Source organism: Trichomycterus rosablanca, chromosome 14, assembly GCF_030014385.1.
Source record: "Trichomycterus rosablanca isolate fTriRos1 chromosome 14, fTriRos1.hap1, whole genome shotgun sequence".
In the NCBI taxonomy this organism is placed as follows: domain Eukaryota; kingdom Metazoa; phylum Chordata; class Actinopteri; order Siluriformes; family Trichomycteridae; genus Trichomycterus; species Trichomycterus rosablanca.
The window spans coordinates 27,472,174-27,490,920 of NC_086001.1; the positions used below are offsets into that span (position 1 = coordinate 27,472,174).

General features: G+C 37.3%; 1 protein-coding gene and 3 non-coding genes across 4 annotated transcripts in view; all 4 read left to right on the top strand.

The window, feature by feature from the left end:
• Window positions 1–2,406: 2,406 nt before the first annotated feature.
• On the top strand, window positions 2,407–2,479 carry trnak-cuu (transfer RNA lysine (anticodon CUU)). Its single transcript has one exon. It is a non-coding gene; the product is annotated as a tRNA-Lys (tRNA).
• Window positions 2,480–4,818: 2,339 nt separating this feature from the next.
• Window positions 4,819–4,890, top strand: trnaq-cug (transfer RNA glutamine (anticodon CUG)). The gene has a single exon. It is a non-coding gene; the product is annotated as a tRNA-Gln (tRNA).
• Window positions 4,891–5,215: 325 nt separating this feature from the next.
• trnaq-uug (transfer RNA glutamine (anticodon UUG)) lies at window positions 5,216–5,287 on the top strand. Its single transcript has one exon. It is a non-coding gene; the product is annotated as a tRNA-Gln (tRNA).
• Window positions 5,288–13,738: 8,451 nt separating this feature from the next.
• LOC134326264 (E3 ubiquitin/ISG15 ligase TRIM25-like) overlaps window positions 13,739–18,747 on the top strand; it is a 5,950-nt gene continuing 941 nt past the window's right edge. Inside the window, exons 1-5 of the mRNA XM_063008432.1 lie at window positions 13,739–13,824; window positions 14,643–15,225; window positions 15,343–15,438; window positions 15,614–15,847; window positions 17,435–17,467. Of these exons, the coding sequence (XP_062864502.1) occupies window positions 14,647–15,225; window positions 15,343–15,438; window positions 15,614–15,847; window positions 17,435–17,467 (942 nt within the window). The 5' untranslated portion in view covers window positions 13,739–13,824; window positions 14,643–14,646. The remainder of the gene's footprint in view (window positions 13,825–14,642; window positions 15,226–15,342; window positions 15,439–15,613; window positions 15,848–17,434; window positions 17,468–18,747) is intronic.

An 18,747-nucleotide genomic window follows, 5' to 3' on the forward strand; every position in this document is an offset into this window, starting at 1 on the left:
TTTACCATAATTAACATCTATCACTGTAATTTTACAGGAAAGTGTCCTATAATTTCATGAAATCTTCTACTTTCAACATATATTAATTGTTAGAAGAGTGTCATACACCTCTAAAAAAAACTATCTTTAAGAATTATCTTTATAAATGATAAAGAAAAGTTTAAGTACAGACAATTACTACTGTTATCACAAAAAATTAGCATATAAAACAAAAAAAACCCTGTAATTTTAGCCCAATTTTAAATTAACTGTCAGAGGTATTGCAAAAAATATCTGTTAAATTGTCTTTTTTTATTATTTAAATACATTAATAAACTGTCAAAATAAAAGCATTTTCTTTCTCTAAAACATAAGTTAACTGTACTTTTAAATTGTTATTCTTCATTTAAAAAAATATACAAAATACAAAAATTTTAAGTAGGTTAAGATTTGTCTGCATAATACTTACTGTGATATTTTGCAGCTGTTACATGTTATATAGAACTTTAGAACATATATAGAACTTTAAAAATGCAGTATATAAATAGCTTTTGTTAATTTCAGCTTCAAAATGGATCCAAATGCACCACAGTTCAGCTATTTTTGACCCAAATAATTTTCACACAAATGAACAGTAAGTGTAGAAACAAGGAGGTTTTAATGTTATGGCTGATCAGTGTAAGAATCAGATGTCTAACACAATTCAGCATACAATAAGTGCAATCATTATTCATTTCAATGAAAAATGTTTAACAAAGCAGCACACAGTTAAGTGAAATGTCTGCAAAACATGGGCATGAAACACTTATAAATCTGAATTATGTACAAAAAAACAGTGCCAACATTGAAGTTTTCAGAAAGTGCAACCACAGTGGAATTCGATAAACAGTACGTAATACGTACAAGTGTAATACTCAGTATGGACTACATCTCACTGAACAGCTTGGTATTTAGTAATTGAGCTTTATGAGACAGTTTGTTAGCATCTAGTTCCAGAAACAGTTTTTGGAGTACATTAAGTGGAAGGTGGAGGAGTTCAAGGTGTCTAACATCCACCAGCTCCGTGATGTCATCATGGAGGAGTGGAAGAGGATTCCAGTAGCAACCTGTGCAGCTCTGGTGAATTCTATGCCCAGGAGGGTTAAGGCAGTGCTGGATAATAATGGTGGTCACACAAAATATCGACACATTTGGGCACAATTTGTTCACTGTGGGGTGTACTCACTTATGTTGCCAGCCATTTAGACATTAATGGCTGTGTGTTGAGTTATTTTCAGAAGACAGTAAATCTACACTGCTATACAAGTTGTACACTGACTACTCTAAGTTATATCCAAGTTTTATTTCTATAGTGTTGTCCCATGAAAAGATATAATAAAATATTTGCAGAAATGTGAGGGGTGTACTCACTTTTGTGATACACTGTATATACATATATATATAGTATATACATACATACATGCTACTTTGTAATAATTACAGAAATAAACTATAATGGCATTTCCTAAAGAAAGTGCATGTGAGCGCTGAAATCAATCTAAATACAGCATTATTTACATGCAGACTTTATGGCCGGTTGTAGCCGTTATGGACGGACGTAACGAATTCGCGACGAACAGAAAAATTCAAATAACGGAACAAATATTCGTCACATGAAATCTATTCCAATATGTCAGCTGTAGAAGCAATCAATAATGTGCTACGTATTTTTATCTAAGCACAACTTGCATCAAATTGGACAATTTCTCCAAATTTGCAGCCGCAAAATGCACAAGTCACTGTCCGACAGGTTAGCTTCCGTATTAAATAAATACAAACCGGCATTGGGGGAAAACATACACTAACTCGGCTACAATCTGAATGGAAGCGCTGTGTTGCGAATTCGCGACAAGCGGCGTTAAGGGGTTAAATTTTAGGATTTTAATTATTAATTAATTAATTTATTTTACTTTCAATACAACGTGACACCGGCAAGATTAAGAAAGCAAAAAGAAAGTGTCCCAAGTGTTTTTGTAACATGTTGCAGACCTGCAATGGCGACTTCTTTATGGTACACAGGAAAGAAAAGGCCGAATGCAGGTGAAAATGTGTTATTTGGAAACCCAGCACTGTGTAAATATTGGACAGAACACATGATGGGTTATTTTAACTTGTTGGGTTGTGCAGTTTAACCATTGTGCTGGATTAAATAAATTTAAGAAAATACAGCATTAAAGCATAATCTCATTAAAATACACTACAATTTAACACTATAATACAATACAATACAGTGACAGTAAGTCTGTGTGTGTTTCTGTTGTTTATTCTGAATTGTGTTTGTTTGTAAACTGTGAATTAGTTCTTAATCTGGTCGTGATGTTAGTGAATTAAACCTACATCTCTCTGATGATCTGATCGATGATCTGTCTGTTTTGACCTGCTGCTTAAGCCCGGCTAGCTCAGTCGGTAGAGCATGAGACTCTTAATCTCAGGGTCGTGGGTTCGAGCCCCACGTTGGGCGAGTATCTTTATTTAACATCTACAGAAACCAAAAGGACGTTCTTCCACTTTGGACAGCCGGTCTCCGGTGACTTATCAGGTGGATATTTGTGTTTGTAGGACTGTTGTTTACTGGTTGTTTTCAGTTACTTATTTCCACTATTCTGTGGGACTACACATTGTTGTTGTGTCTCATATCAATTTGATCATCAGACATGGTTGTGCAATAGAAGGCACTCGTCTGTGGGTGGGCTAGAACTACGAACCTTTCAGTTAACAGCCGAACGCGCTAACCAATTGCGCCACAGAAACACACGCACAGATGTTTCATTGGATGGTACACATGGGTCACATGACTTGCAAGCTTTTACAGAAGGACAGTTACGTTTGGCAAATTGAAATAATGGCATGTTTCTGACTTGAATGAGAGGGACATTAAAATGATCTCACACTTTTCAGAGACAACGTTTGAAGCCCAGATCAATAGTACCTGCTAGTTAGAGAAGGTTCACTTGTTTGTTAGTTTAAGTCCAAAAGCAGGTGTGGCCCATACAGGGATCAAACCCGCGACTTTGGCGTTATTAGCACCACGCTCTAACCAACTGAGCTAAGCGGCCTGTGTGCAAGGGCAGGGCATATACCCACATACCTGATTCTACACTGACAGCCCTTCAGTTATGGACCTCACAGAAACGATGGAGAGCTTTACTGTTGGTCTCAAGTTCGTCTTGGCTGTAGGAGAGGAGACTTAATGAATGAATTCAGTTTAAATATTAATTTAAAAAACTTGATGATTTACCAGGTCGTTTGTTACAGTTTCCTTTCCAGTCGCATCTCTACAAAAACCAAAACACTCAATCTGTAAAAGAAAGACACGTGCATGAATGTGATTAGGTTCTAAGATTTTCTAATGTTGTGCTCACTATTAAAAGTCAAGAAGTTTTAAGGTTTAAAAAAAAAAATCATTTAGGTTTTTTTTTCTGCTCTTAAACATAGTAGAGGGCCACTTAAGAACACACCAGGGTTAAGTAACTTGTCAAAGTGCATCTTTTAAAGGGACTATAACAAAGTACATACATAACACATAAAAAACAGTTTAACGTAGAAAGCACTTACTAGTCTAGAGGTTCATGTCAAAGTGTCTGAACTGAGATTCGATGGCAAGTGGAGAAGTGAAATCCTCAATTTGTTTTGGATCATTTTTTCCAAGAGCATTTGTGATGGACCTGAGTAGGTCGAGCTTTTCATTATGTTGTTGTAGCAGCAGCTCTAATACAGTCAAAATTTCTCTCTCCATTACTATTAGTACCAGTACCAGGGTGTGTCATGGTATGGGGGTGTGTCAGTACCATTTGGAATTGTGTTTGTTTGTAAACTGTGAATTAGTTCTTAATCTGGTCGTGATGTTAGTGAATTAAACCTACATCTCTCTGATGGTCTGACTGATGAGCTCTCTGTTCTGACCTGCTGCTTAAGCCCGGCTAGCTCAGTCGGTAGAGCATGAGACTCTTAATCTCAGAGTCGTTGGTTCGAGCCCCACGTTGGGCGAGTATCTTCATTTAACATCTACTGAAACCAAAAGGACGTTCTTCCACTTTGGACAACCGGTGTCTGGTGACTTATCAGGTGGATATTTGTGCTTGTAGGACTGTTGTTTACTGGATGTTTATCAGTTACTTATTTCCACTATTCTGTGGGACTACAGAATGTAGTTGTTGTTTCTCATATCCGTTTGATCAACAGGCAGGTTGTGCAATAAAAGACACTCGTCCCTGGGTGGGCTCGAATCACCAACCTTTCGGTTAACAGCCGAACGCGCTAACCGATTGCGCCACAGAGACGCAGGCACAGCTGTTTCATTGGACGGTACACACGGGTCACATGACTTGCTAACTTTTACAACAGGGCAATTAAGTTTGGCAAATTAAAATAATCACATGTGTCTGACCTGAATGAGAGGGGCATTAAAACGACCTCACACTTGTCAGAGAAAACGTTTGAAGCTCAGGTTAATAGGATCTGCTAGTTAGAGAAGGATCACTTGTTTGTTAGTTTAAGTCCTAAAGTGGGTTTACAGCTCCATCTACCGGCCAACTGAGTCCTGAACTTGGTGCAATTTTCCAACAGTGGAACGTTTTGTTGTGATTTTGATACTTGGGTGGCAATGTTTAACTAAAATTACTTTTATTTAGTGTTTAAAACTTCTAAATTACCTCAGTTTGTTCAATTGATTTCAATCAATTATATCAATCACGTAAGTTTAAATCACTTGAGATGTAAAAGTAAAGTCTGAAGTTGTGTAGTTTTGCTTTATTTACTCAGCAAATGGCGAATCATTACGTTTAGTTTTTGTGGTGTCAGGGTTCCATGGTGTAATGGTTAGTACTCTGGACTCTGAATCCAGTGATCTGAGTTCAAATCTCGGTGGGACCTTACTGCTTTTATTTGGGGCCGGTGTGAGGTCCAAGATTGAGAAACATTAGCAGTTTCAGGATGGTAGCATTCAGCGCATGTGCAGTACAACAGAGCATCACAATTGCTTGTGCTAGTTTAGAGTCACCTTAAATTACATGTTAATTTCCATCCATTCATCCAGCTTGAATATCATAATATCACTAGTAGTGTTATAGTGTTCCACATGTGACTGCTCCATCCCAAAATATAATCGCAAATCATTGTTTACAGCGCCATCTAACAGCCAACTTGCTCTTAAATGACTAATTATTCACTTTTGGACTTAAGTAAGACCTCACTGTGTGGTTCCATGGTGTAATGGTTAGCACTCTGGACTTTGAATCCAGTGATACGAGTTCAAATCTCGGTGGAACCTGGTTTTATTTAGGTAAAAACACTGTTATCAATGCTGAGTAGAGAATAGTGTTCCACATATGACTGCTCTATGCCGAATTGTAACACCAAAAGCAGTGGCGGCTGGTGCTAAAAAATTTGAGGGGGCGCAAACAAAACAACAAATTAAAAACAAAACAATAAAAAAACAAGCCTTTAAAAGTAGCACTATTTGAACATGAAGTTTGCCCTCCTTTCCTTCTGTCTTGCAAATTTCTCAATGACATTATGGTTAAAGTCAGTAATCTCAGTCACTAGTCTCTTCTCCATTGACAACATGGCCAATGCATTCAGCCTGTCCTGGGTCATAGAGTTTCTCAGAAAAGTTTTAATTCTTTTCAAGGTTGAGAAGCACCTTTCAGCTTCTGCTGTGGTCATGGGTGTGGTGATGAGGATCTTCAGGAGAGTGACAGTCTCTGAAAATACTTCTTCAAGATTATTTTCCATAAACATCTGGAATAGGCCCACAGCACCACAACAGGCTTTGAACTCTTCCCTGCTGTAGATAAGACTAAGCTCTGTCTTCAGCTTACCTTGATTGAGCACTGGATAGGCTTTTAAGGTGTTGCTCGGTGCATCTTCAGGAAATGCTGTCTTGTATTGTTCAAACCTGTCCCCCTGCAAGAGTGTGGCACTAACAAGGTGGTTTGTGAAGGAAAAGCGCTCACTGGTGTGTCCCAGTATGATATCACAGACCTAGAGAAGGATAAACATGAAAATTATGAAGTGATCATAATTTATTTATTTCACATCTAAATAGTTATTTTTCTATCACTGTTGAAATTTAGTCATAGATCAAGTCATAGAAATGAGTTTGCTGCCATTTTCAAGACAAAATGTGTTAAAGCATTTTTGGAACAGCATTTTTGTGGGACAGGTTTATAGAAAATTCAGGAACCAAATGTTATGAGAATTTGTTTTATTCCATATTACCCATATATTGCAGTACAGCAAGAATAATAACATATATTGCTGACAAGCATTACACCAACATACACTGATCATTCATGCATAGCATAGAAACAGCTCTAAACAAATCTAATTGGACTGTGACTTCCACAACTCACCTCTGCAGCAATCCTTTCATGGTGTTCTACACTGAGTGTCCGACGCTTCTTTACTGGCTGACCGCTACCTTCACTGCTTTGTCCAACCATGGAATGGAGAGAATTTCTGCAAAGGAAAAAAATTACAATAACAATAATAATAACAATAATACTAATAAACAAAAGAGGAAAATGTACAACGATTACCTGATCTTTTGAATGTCCTGCTGGAACTGCTGAATGCTCTCCTTGATATAAACTGAATCTATGACCTTCTTCTGGAGTTTGGAATAGAGGAGGTCCACATGAGGCATGATATGGTGGAAAAGCTGCAGAAAGAACTTAAAATCCTGATCCTCCAGTAGCATGGCAAACGCACCTGCCTCTCTGACAGTAATGGGGTCAAAGTCACCAGAGTCTCGTATGCTTTCAAAACAGCGAATGAGGTCCTCTCTGTGTTCAAACACAGTATTGATGGTACGGCTGTGAAAGTTCCATCTGATATTGCTGAATGCTGGTAGTCTGTGCGCCACAACTCTATCAAGAATACTTGTGCGCTTGGGTGATCTGGAAAAAAAGCTGGCAAATCCACCAAGGTTAGAAAAAAAAATTCTCACTTTGGTTATGTGAGAAGTAGCCTGCTGCATTATCAGATTGAGCTGATGTGTGTAGCAGTGGATGTAGTGTGCATTTGGGTACATGTCTTGTATCTTCTTCTGAAAACCCCAAATTCAATATCTCAGAAAATTAGAATATTACTTAAGACCAATACAAAAAAAGGATTTTTAGAAATGTTGGCCAATTGAAAAGTATGAAGATGAAAAGTATGAGCATGTACAGCACTCAATACTTAGTTGGGGCTCCTTTTGCCTGGATTACTGCAGCAATGCGGCGTGGCATGGAGTCGATCAGTCTGTGGCACTGCTCAGGTGTTATGAGAGCCCAGGTTGCTCTGATAGTGGCCTTCAGCTCTTCTGAATTGTTGGGTCTGGCGTATCGCATCTTCCTCTTCACAATACCCCATAGATTTTCTATGGTGTTAAGGTCAGGCAAGTTTGCTGGCCAATTAAGAACAGGGATACCATGGTCCTTAAACCAGGTACTGGTAGCTTTGGCACTGTGTGTAGGTGCCAAGTCCTGTTGGAAAATGAAATCTGCATCTCCATAAAGTTGGTCAGCAGCAGGAAGCATGAAGTGCTCTAAAACTTCCTGGTAGACGGCTGCGTTGACCTTGGACCTCAGAAAACACAGTGGACCAACACCAGCAGATGACATGGCACTCCAAACCATCACTGACTGTGGAAACTTTACACTGGACCTCAAGCAACGTGGATTCTGTGCCTCTCCTCTCTTCCTTCAGACACTGGGACCTTGATTTCCAAAGGTAATGCAAAATTTACTTTCATCAGAGAACATAACTTTGGACCACTCAGCAGCAGTCCAGTCCTTTTTGTCTTTAGCCCAGGCGAGACGCTTCTGACGCTGTCTCTTGTTCAAGAGTGGCTTGACACAAGGAATGCGACAGCTGAAACCCATGTCTTGCATACGTCTGTGCGTGGTGGTTCTTGAAGCACTGACTCCAGCTGCAGTCCACTCTTTGTGAATCTCCCCCACAATTTTGAATGGATTTTGTTTCACAATCCTCTCCAGGGTGCGGTTATCCCTATTGCTTGTACACTTTTTTTTCTACCACATCTTTTCCTTCCCTTCGCCTCTCTATTAATGTGCTTGGACACAGAGCTCTGTGAACAGCCAGCCTCTTTAGCAATGACCTTTTGTGTCTTGCCCTCCTTGTGCAAGGTGTCAATGGTCGTCTTTTGGACAACTGTCGAGTTAGCAGTCTTCCCCATGATTGTGTATGAAAGGCCTTTGCAGGTGTTTTGAGTTAATTAACTGATTAGAGTGTGGCACCAGGTGTCTTCAATATTGTACCTTGTCACAATATTCTAATTTTCTGAGATACTGAATTTGGGGTTTTCATTAGTTGTCAGTTATAATCATCAACATTAAAAGAAATAAACATTTGAAATATATCAGTCTGTGTGTAATGAATGAATATAATATACAAGTTTCACTTTTTGAATGGAATTACTGAAATAAATCAACTTTTTCATGATATTCTAATTTTATGACCAGCACCAGTATTTTATGATTTCTTACACGAATGAAAATAGTCAACATACTACAAAAACAATTTTATGTTAATTTTAAGATTACGTCCATTTATCTAAAAAAAAAGTTATAACGAAACCGTTTATCAAGCTCCCGCTTCAGCTAATCAGTTAGGGACCGTAATAAAACTAACGGTGAAACGTAGGAGACATTTACTCTGCACTTATTCAGACAAATAAATCCATTTAAATCTTGTATGATTTGATGAATTAATGTCAAACAATTTTTACACAATCACATCAATGTTTCTCACCTACTACACACACCTTATTTTTTGAAATAACAGTATTTATTTTACATTACATTTAAATAAAGATAAACAAATCTGTAATAAATGTATATTTCAAATATACAAATTATATTTCCAAAAATACAAATCATACAAGATTTAAATGGATTTATTTGTCTGGATAAGTGCAGAGTGAATGGCTACTACGTTTCACCGTTAGTTTTATGACTGTCCCTAACTCATGGAGTGGGAGCTTGATAAACGGTTTCATTATAACCTTTCTTTAGATAAATAGACGTAATCTCAAAATTAACAAAATTGTTTTTGTAGTATGTTGACTATTTTCATTCGTGTAAGAAATCATAAAATAAGTAGGTCTTATGTGTTTTTTGAAGCACTTATTTAGATCGGAATGCCGAATGTCAGACAGATGTTGAATATTAAACTAAGTTTAGACATTATTGTTCCTAAAGGAGAATCTTGATTGGCATGTCAAGCTGCAAGGTTACACAAGTTACAGCATCATGCATGTATCAGCAGATATGCTTCAGTCAGCTATGCAGCATTTAAGGTAATGAACTTTTCTCGTTATAACGACATCATTTTCTCGTTTTAACGACATCCTTTTCTCGTTATAACGACATACTTTCTCGTTATAACAACATCTTTTCTCGTTTTAACAACATTCTTTTCTCATTATAACGACATCTTTTCTCGTTATAACGACATCCTTTTCTCGTTATAACGACATCCTTTTCTCGTTATAACGACATCCTTTTCTCGTTATAACGACATACTGATGGTATTTTTTTTTTCTGTGTGGCAGCAATACGCTTCTGTAATTATTGTTATTATTATTATTATGCTGTGTGTTATTGTGTCACTCTCTACATAGGATCCACCAATGGATCGCTGTTCCGCTCGGAGGCTTGGCGGACTTCAGCGAATGGGATTGCAGCACTTCAGCAGCGTCATAGGTTCCATCAGCCAATCCTCGCGGGTGATCCGGGAGCGGAGGCGGGACTTAACGCTTAAGAACCCATTTTTCATTCTGGAGCTCAGCTCACTGTATTAGCGGTTATTGTTAGTGGTTGTGCGGATTGGTGTAAGTGTTAGTTGCTAGGTAACCTGTGTTTGTGTGTGTTGTGGTTGTTTCTGTGTATGTGGGTGTGTGTTGTAACTACAGCGCTATTGTAAATAACTCGTCTCACTTATCACCTGTATACATTTAGTGCTGGTAATTGCGGTTCATTTTATGAGTCAGTCACTCAGTAATGTGATCCGGTTCACTTGAGTCACTTGGGTCCCGCCCGCACCCGTCCAGTAAATAAAATAAATTACAACTGTAAGGATCCACAGAAACATTATTAGGTTACAGGTGTTTATTTTAAATTTTAACTTTAATTTAAATTCCACACACCAAAAAACAAACAAACACAAATGACAACAAATGGATCATGGGGGATAGGGACAAGGATGGGGGAGAGGCAGGTGGTGTATTATCATTATGAAGTGTTATTGTTCTGTGGAAACAAGTAGATTCCTTTTAATAACAATAAATGTATTTAAGATTATTCCATTTAATAACAATCTAAATTCAAATGGAAATGAGCCTAGATGACATTTTAGTTGACATAAAATTTAAAGTAAAATCATAATGTCCAGCTATTACCAACCATTTTTTTTTCAAAGCCTGAAATGGTATTCCAAATACAATTTGTAGCAAAAAATAGGTTTATTTATGTATTCATTTTTTAACTGAAAACACACTGCAGCAGAGATTTTGGCCCACTCCTCCATACAGATCTTCTCCAGATATTTCAGGTTTCGGGGCTGTCACTGGGCAACATTGAGTTTCAGCTTCCTCCAAAGATTTTCTATTGGGTTCAGGTCTGGAGACTGGCTAGGCCACTCCAGGACCTTGAAATGCTTCTTACGGAGCCACTCCTTAGTTGCCCTGGCTGTGTGTTTTGGGTCATTGTCATGCTGGAAGACCCAGCCACGACCCACCTTCAATGCTCTTACTGAGGGAAGGAGGTTGTTGGCCAAAATCTCGCTATACATGACTGCATCCATCCTCCCTTCAATACGGTGCAGTCGTCCTGTCCCCTTTGCAGAAAAGCACCCCCAAAAGTATGATGTTTCCACCCCCATGCTTCATGGTTGGGACGGGTTGTACTCATCCTCCTTCTTTCTCCAAACACGGTGAGTGGAGTTGATACCAAAAAGCTCTATTTTGGTCTCATCTGACCACATGACCTTCTCCCATGCCTCCTCTGGATCATCCAGATTGGCGAACTGCAAACAGGCCTGGACATGTGCTGGCGTGAGCAGGGGGACCTTGCTTGCCCTGCAGGATTTTCATGGCAGCGTAGTGTTTTACTAACGGCAATCTTTGAGACTGTGGTCCCAGCTCTCTTCGGGTCATTGACCAGGTCCTCCCTAGTGGTTCTGGGCTGATTCCTGACCTTTCTCAGGATCATCCTTACCCCAAGAGGTGAGATCTTGCATGGAGCAGCAGACAGAGGAAGATTGACAGTCTTTTAATTTTCTAATAATTGCGCCAACTTCCTAGCCTTGTGCAGGTCTACAATTTTGTCCCTGGTGTACCTTAGAAAGCTCTTTGGTCTTGGCCATGGTGAAGAGGTTGGAGTGTGATTGATTGAGTGTGTGGACAGGTGTCTTTTATACAGGTTACGAGTTCAAACAGGTGCAATAAATACAGGTAATGAGTGCAGAATAGGAGGGCTTCAAAGAAAAACTAACAGGTCTGTGAGAGCCAGAATTCTTGCTGGTTGGTAGGTGATCAAATACTAATTTCTTGCAATAAAATGCAAATTAATTATTTAAAAATCATACAATGTGATTATCTGGATTTTTTAAAAAATTCTGTCTCTCACAGTTGAAGTGTAGCCTACGATAAAAATTACAGGCCTCTCCATTTTTTTTGTAGGTGGGAAAACAAATACTTATTTTCCCCACTGTATAAGCAAGACACTTTAACCCTAATGTTTAGTTACGCACATCTTCACAAACAACTTGGGGGCTGATTTGACTGAGCATTTCGAAGTGGATGCTGGCTTGACCTCAGTTTCGGCGCAACAAGGAGAGATGATTGTGGCACCATCCAATTAGGAAACGTTTCATCTCAAAGTTTACATACACTTGGAAAGAACTTGTGTTTCAGTGTAGTACTCGGATTTTAATGATTGTTTCAGCTGTTTCTCTCTAATCCATCCTTTTTTTTTTTACCAGAACGATGCATTTTGGATATCTGTGTGTGACTGGTTAGATAAACTCCACTGAGGTGCCGCCCTTGTTGATCCACACAGCTGTATGAGAAGTGTATAACATGGATGAGCAGGATAAACAAGCCTCAAAATCTTATTACATTAAATAAAAAATTTATAATCTCACTGAATATATGAAGGTGCATGGATGTTCATTTTCACAATAGCTGACTGATACAACTTACAACTTATTTAATAATAATTATTGCAGTAATCTGTCTTTTTCATCATTTTGTTTTTAATATTCTGTGTATAAAGTGAATTTTATGTACGTCTACTATAAACCATTAGCAAACTACTAAATGTGGCTATATTAGACTTTTACTGTAACATTTATATGTATAACTTAACAAAAAAGATATAATGTATTAGGCTGATCAACTTTCAAAACTATATAAAAGTCCAGAATGTAGCTTATTCATCTTGAAATTTCCAGTTTTCCAGAAGTGTAGCATCTCTACTGAGAAAAAATATGTGGGAGATTCTTCAATTGCATGCTCTTTTTACCATCTTAACTTTTGAAAAATAAAATTAGTAATAATTTAGTTTTAATTATGTCAAGATAATGCTAACATGCTTTAGAGGAAAGACTTAATGATGGCTACAATTGAGCTTATATGGAATATTTCATATTTATTTGCGAAGTGGCATAGCAAAATGTCATTATGTGTTGGCAATGACATGTTGCGGTAATGACAATTTTTACTTTTTTTAAGAAAAAAACTAGGCCATGGATTTGCTAAAGCTAGTCAACAGCTACTACAAGATGCACTTTAAATACATATAAATAATGTGTACATTTCTTTTTTTTTGGTAAAGTACTGCCATATTGATGTAAATGGTAACGACCACTGAATAAATATACTCTATGATCAGGAGGAATACATGATTAAATTACTCACATTTCCATCTTCTCTAATGGTTGGCATGTGCTTCCTTGCGAGTCTTTGTTTCCATGGTTACAACATAAACAAGTGTTACCTTCAAATGATTCCCTACAGAAAGCATACACTGTTGCGGTAATGACGATAATGCTGGGGACAGTAATATATTGCTCAAAAATATGCATCGGTTGTACAAATATGAAAAAAAAAAAAAAAATTGTTTCTTTTTGAGTTATTATAAAACTCATATTGTGATTTTTATAATGAATTGATCACTTTTTAGCTTTTTATCAGAGCAGAGTTTAAATCATCATAAAAAATGGAAATCATAATTATTTTGGTATGTAATTTTTTTTATTGATGCAATGAATGATCTTTTTAATACCTAAAATATTTGTTTTGTAATAAAGTATTTTTAACACAAATTTATAACCTAGGGACGTAAAAGTTCCCCCAATTGAAGAATCACCCATTTATTTGAAATAAAAAGCAGTGAAAACAATTGCAGGATAAGGCATGACAATAATGTGTTTGTGTTTTATTTAAAACCAAACTGAATGATAAATGGTTTCCTCCAATAAATCAGCGCTCTGTCCAGCGTGTATTTCTGAATTACATTCAGTGTTAACAAGTAAAAAAAGGACACACCGTGACCCTGACCAGGCGATCTCTCTCTCTCTCTCTCTCTCTCTCTCTCTCTCTCTCTCTCTCCCTCCCTCCCTCTCTCTCTCTCTCTCTCCCTCCCTCTCTCTCTCTCTCTCTCTCCCTCCCTCTCTCTCTCTCTCTCTCTCCTTTAGTTCAGCAGAAGTGAAACTGATCTGACTCTGTTCTGTTCGAGTGCGGATCTGTTCCGTGTCTGTGTTTGTAGTTTTGTTGATAATTGAAGTTGATGAACACAGGTGAGTTTATACATTTCCACACTTCTGTACATTACTGTGTATTGTTACTTTATGTAGTTCAGGTTGTTGATTTGATTTAAACACACTTGTTTTGAACAGAACACTCATGAACTAAACCAGGAAGTCTTGGACATTCGCCTGACATTCGAGTTTCTTTCGGCTCGTTCTCGGCTAATAAACATCCAAAAATGAATGAAACTGCATTAACTGATTCTGCAGTGAACAAGGAACAAACTACAATCAAATATGTTTAAAACGTTTTTTTTTCTGTACATTTTTATTTTCTGTTATTTTGTAAATGTGAGCTTCATCTGCGTTGAAATGCTAAGTTAGTGCTAAGGGAGCGTCTAAAAAGTGCATGAAGCTGAGGTGTAGTTATTACCCAGTGGCATGTACCATTCAATACAACTGTATAAAGTCCTACAGTGTGGGTACAGTAACAATATATAGTGTCAAAAATTCTAAAAACAATCATTTTAATATAATAAACGATGCAATAGATACCTCGTGACATGTACCACCCACTACACTTAAATTACAGAAACAAACCCTACAGTATGGGTACAGTACTAAAGAAAACTAAAAAAAAAAATTTTTCATAAAACCAAGGATGTAGTAGTTAACTAGTCACCTGTACAACTTACTACAACCACAATACAAATTAAAAGTCCCACAGCATGAGTACAATAGGCAATAAAAAATTTTAAAAATGAGATCAAGAAACGTAAACATGAACATAACGCTCACAAACAAAACCAGGAAGTCTGAGCTGCTGTAAATAACTTGATGTGTTTACTGGTGTTTCTGTTTACGTGTAGAAAAATGGCCGAGTCCAAAATTTCAGTAGCTCAGGATGAGTTCAGCTGTTCAGTCTGTCTGGAAACACTGAAGGATCCAGTAACTATATCATGTGGACACAGTTTCTGTATGGTGTGTATTAATAACTGCTGGGATCAGGAGGATGATAAAGGAACATATAGCTGTCCACAGTGTAGACAAACCTTCACTCCAAGACCTGTTGTGAGTAAAAACATTATTCTGACTGGAGTTGTGGAGAACCTAAGGAAAAGAAAATTCCAAGATCCACTTTCTACTGGACCTGAAGATGTGAATTGTGATTCCTGCACTAGGAAAAAATACAAAGCTGTTAAATCCTGTCTGGTGTGTTTGGCCTCTTTCTGTGAAACTCACCTCCAACTTCACTATGAATCTCCTGCTTATAAGAAGCACAAGCTGGTTGAAGCCTCCAGACGACTCCAGGAGCAGATCTGCTCTCAGCATAATAAACTGCTGGAGGTTTACTGTCGTACTGATCAGCAGTGTATCTGCATGTTGTGTATGCTAGACAATCATAAAGGACATGATACAATATCAGCTGCAGCAGAAAGAACTAAGAAACAGGTACAAATATTATACAGCTCTCTTTAAGAAGGAACAACTCATTAGCATTTACACTGAAGTTGTTTATGTGGTGCTCGTACACAATACAAGTAAATTCTGAATTGTTATTCTGTGTAGAAGCAGCTGCTGGAGATCCAGAGAAAATTCCAGGAGAATATCCAGAATAGAGAGAAGGAACTTTGTGAGCTAATAAATGCTGTGAAGTCTCACAAGGTAAGTTTTATAAACAAAAAGCTGGACTAGAACTCTTTCTTATATTTGGGAAGTAGAGTACATCTGCCTCTCTCTATGATTAGATCACTAACTTGTTTAAAATGTCTTCTGATTTTTTATTTTATTTCTAAATATCTGAGTGAGAAACGTTTCCTCTTTCTGAATCTTCTAACAGTGTTCTGCACAGACAGCAGTGGAGAACATTGAGTGGATCTGTACTGAACTAATCAACTCAATTAACAGAAGATGCTCTGAACTAAAAGATCTGATTAGAGATCGAGAGACAGCAGAAGTAAGTCAAGCTGAAAAAGTCCTGAAACGGGTGGAGGCAGAGATTGTAGAGCTGAAGAGGAAAGATGCTGAACTGGAACTCCTTTCACACACAGAAGATCCCGTCCATTTCCTCCAGGTAACAGCACTAAAAATAAAAACTACAGTGGTGGAAAGGTGGGTGATTTTATTATTAGATCAGATGACAGCAAAATAAATGTAGGAGGATGTGAATAAATTATTACAAAAAATAAATAAATAAAAATAAATCTTAGTAAAATGTAAATAATTTTATTATTGCTGCACCAGTCCAAGTAATAATATACGGTGGTATTTTGTAACTTGACACCCCCTAAACCTGAATCTGTGAAACTTGATGCCTTTCGTTGAGAAATTTGTACCCTTAAACTTAATGTTTGACTTGAACTCGAAGTATACTTGTACTACAAGTAACCTGATATGTGTGCGACTGCTGTTTTGTTCAGCGCTCAGCTTAAGCGGTTCAGTAAAACATCATCAAAGTGTGAATATGAGACGAATCTGCATTTGTGTGGAATAACCATCAAATTCAATCTAAAAGCTCTGCATGTATCTGTGTTTATATGTATTTTACTCCTGTTTCACTTTTAAGCTTGTGTTATAGCTCGGGGTGCTGAGAATCAGAAAAAAAGCTTAATGTGACAAAGTATTAAAAGAACAGAATCAATAAACTTCTTTTAATATCACTGCTCATGTGTGTCTCCACTAATTAAATTCCTCAATCGGTGTTTTAGTACAATAAGTCACGTTAAGTTTCGTGCACCGCTGCCACACTTCATAGGAAATAACAGCACAGCAGCGCAAAAGCGGTTTTGTCACTTCTAGTGTAAATGCGCTGGTACTGAACGAAATACAGTATTCCAAGATCAAGCATCTCCACCATTAAAAAAACATAAGAAAACAATAAAGAAGTAGAGCTAAAGTGCAGCTTTTATTGTATTTTTTTAATTAATTTCTAACAATGTTTCAATTTTATTTCAGTGTTTTTATATTATATTTGTGGTGTTTTCAGTGTATAACTGTCAAAAGCAACCTCATTATTTTACATTACACTAAAATATATGCAGTTCCACGGGACCATGGAACACATTAACAGGTTTCCACAAACATCCTTATGGGAAAAAATACCTTGAAACTCGACGTCTTTAGAACTTGATGCCACTCCCAGAACCAACTGACGTTGAGTTTCAAGATACCGCTGTATATTCAGAAAAAGATCAGATATAGTAAAAACTTACCAGAGATCAGAAATAGTAAGAACTTACCAGAGATCAGACAATGAGAGATTAGATTGAACATTGATGGCGGTCTCTTGTGGACAGGTAAGGAAATAACAGGGCTGGTGATGCTTGTTGAAGTTGTTGTTGCTCATAATGGACTGGGCGTTACCTGAATGCTTCTTTTATACACAGACATAAACGCTTTATCAATTTAATATGTTTCTGGAACATTTTACAATGTTTACAGTGTAAACTTGCTCTTGTACCAACTGTTTTCAGAATGAGTGAATATGTACATAATTTAATAAAGTTAATAAGTTAACATAATAAATATTTGGTTATTTTGTTGAATTCAGGTCAAAAATAATTTTACAAATCACTGCTCTGTTTTTCTCTTACATTTTCATCCATCATTTGTGATTCATCATCTTGTTGTTTCTCTGTGAACATTATCTGTCTGGATGTAGAATTTTCAGTCTCTCTCGGCTCCTGCTGGATCTGCAGAATCAGCCACCATCACAATCAGTCCTTTCCTCTCATTTGATGATGTTACAAAGTCTGTATCTCAGCTGAGAAAGAAAGTAGAAGAATTCTGGAATGATCAGTGTGAGAAGATACCAGATGAAGGTGAGTTCAAGCCCTCGGTGTTTCATTGTCCCCAAAATGCTTCGGTACTCAAACATCAAACAAAACAATCAAATCCACCAACATGAACATTTTACATCTAACAACATCATTCATTTACTCATTAAACCAGTACTGGTCATGGTCACAGTGAGTCCAGGGTTGAATAAAATACACTCACACTTGGTCAGTTACTCAGTTAATTTAGATGAACACTGGGAGAACATGTCAAATATGTATTTACTGTGATTAGTGATTGTACTGTTACTCTTTCTGCAGTGAAGAAAGTCCGGATTACTTCACCTCCTGAACCTGAAATCAAAGATTTTCTACAATGTAAGTTTCTCACAAGCACACACACATACACAGTGCAGTGAAAAAGTATTTGCACCCCCCAGTTATCTGTATTTTTACATATTTGTCACACTTCAGAGGTCATGAAGTTAAAACAAGTAAAACTATCATTTAAACTGCTGTCTGTATATTTTTGATCCAGAAGAGTTTCAGTCATTCAGTCACAGAAACCATTGAAACACACACACACACACACACACACACACACACACACACACACTAACACTAACATACACCAGCACACATTTACGCAGACACCCTCTGACACACATGCTTACACACTCATACATTCTTACACACATTCACACATTAACAGAGACACACACAGTCTTATACATGCGCACAATTTAAAAAAAAGCTTTATTAGCATGACTGTTTTTGTTGTTGGATTGTGTGTTGCTGGTGTTTGTCTGTATACTGTTTATGTATGTTTATGTAGTGTTCATGCATTTGTGTAGCATTTGTGTGTGTGAGTCGTATTTGTGTGTGTGTGTGTGTAGGGTTTGTATGTTTGTGTAGCGTTCGTGTGTGTTTGTGTAGTATTTGTGGGTGTGTTGTGTAGCATTTGAGTGATTGTGTAACATTTGTGTTTGAGTAGTTTTTATGTGTATATGTAGTATGTGTGTATTTGTGCAGTGTTTGTAAGGTCTTTGTGTGTTTGTGTACTGTTTGCATGTGTTTGTGTACTGTTTGTAAGTAAGTAATTTATTTATAAAGCACATTTACATCCAAAGTGTACGTGTTGAAACATAAAACACATATTTAAAAAAGCGACACAAAGTTTAAAACAGTAGAACAACAG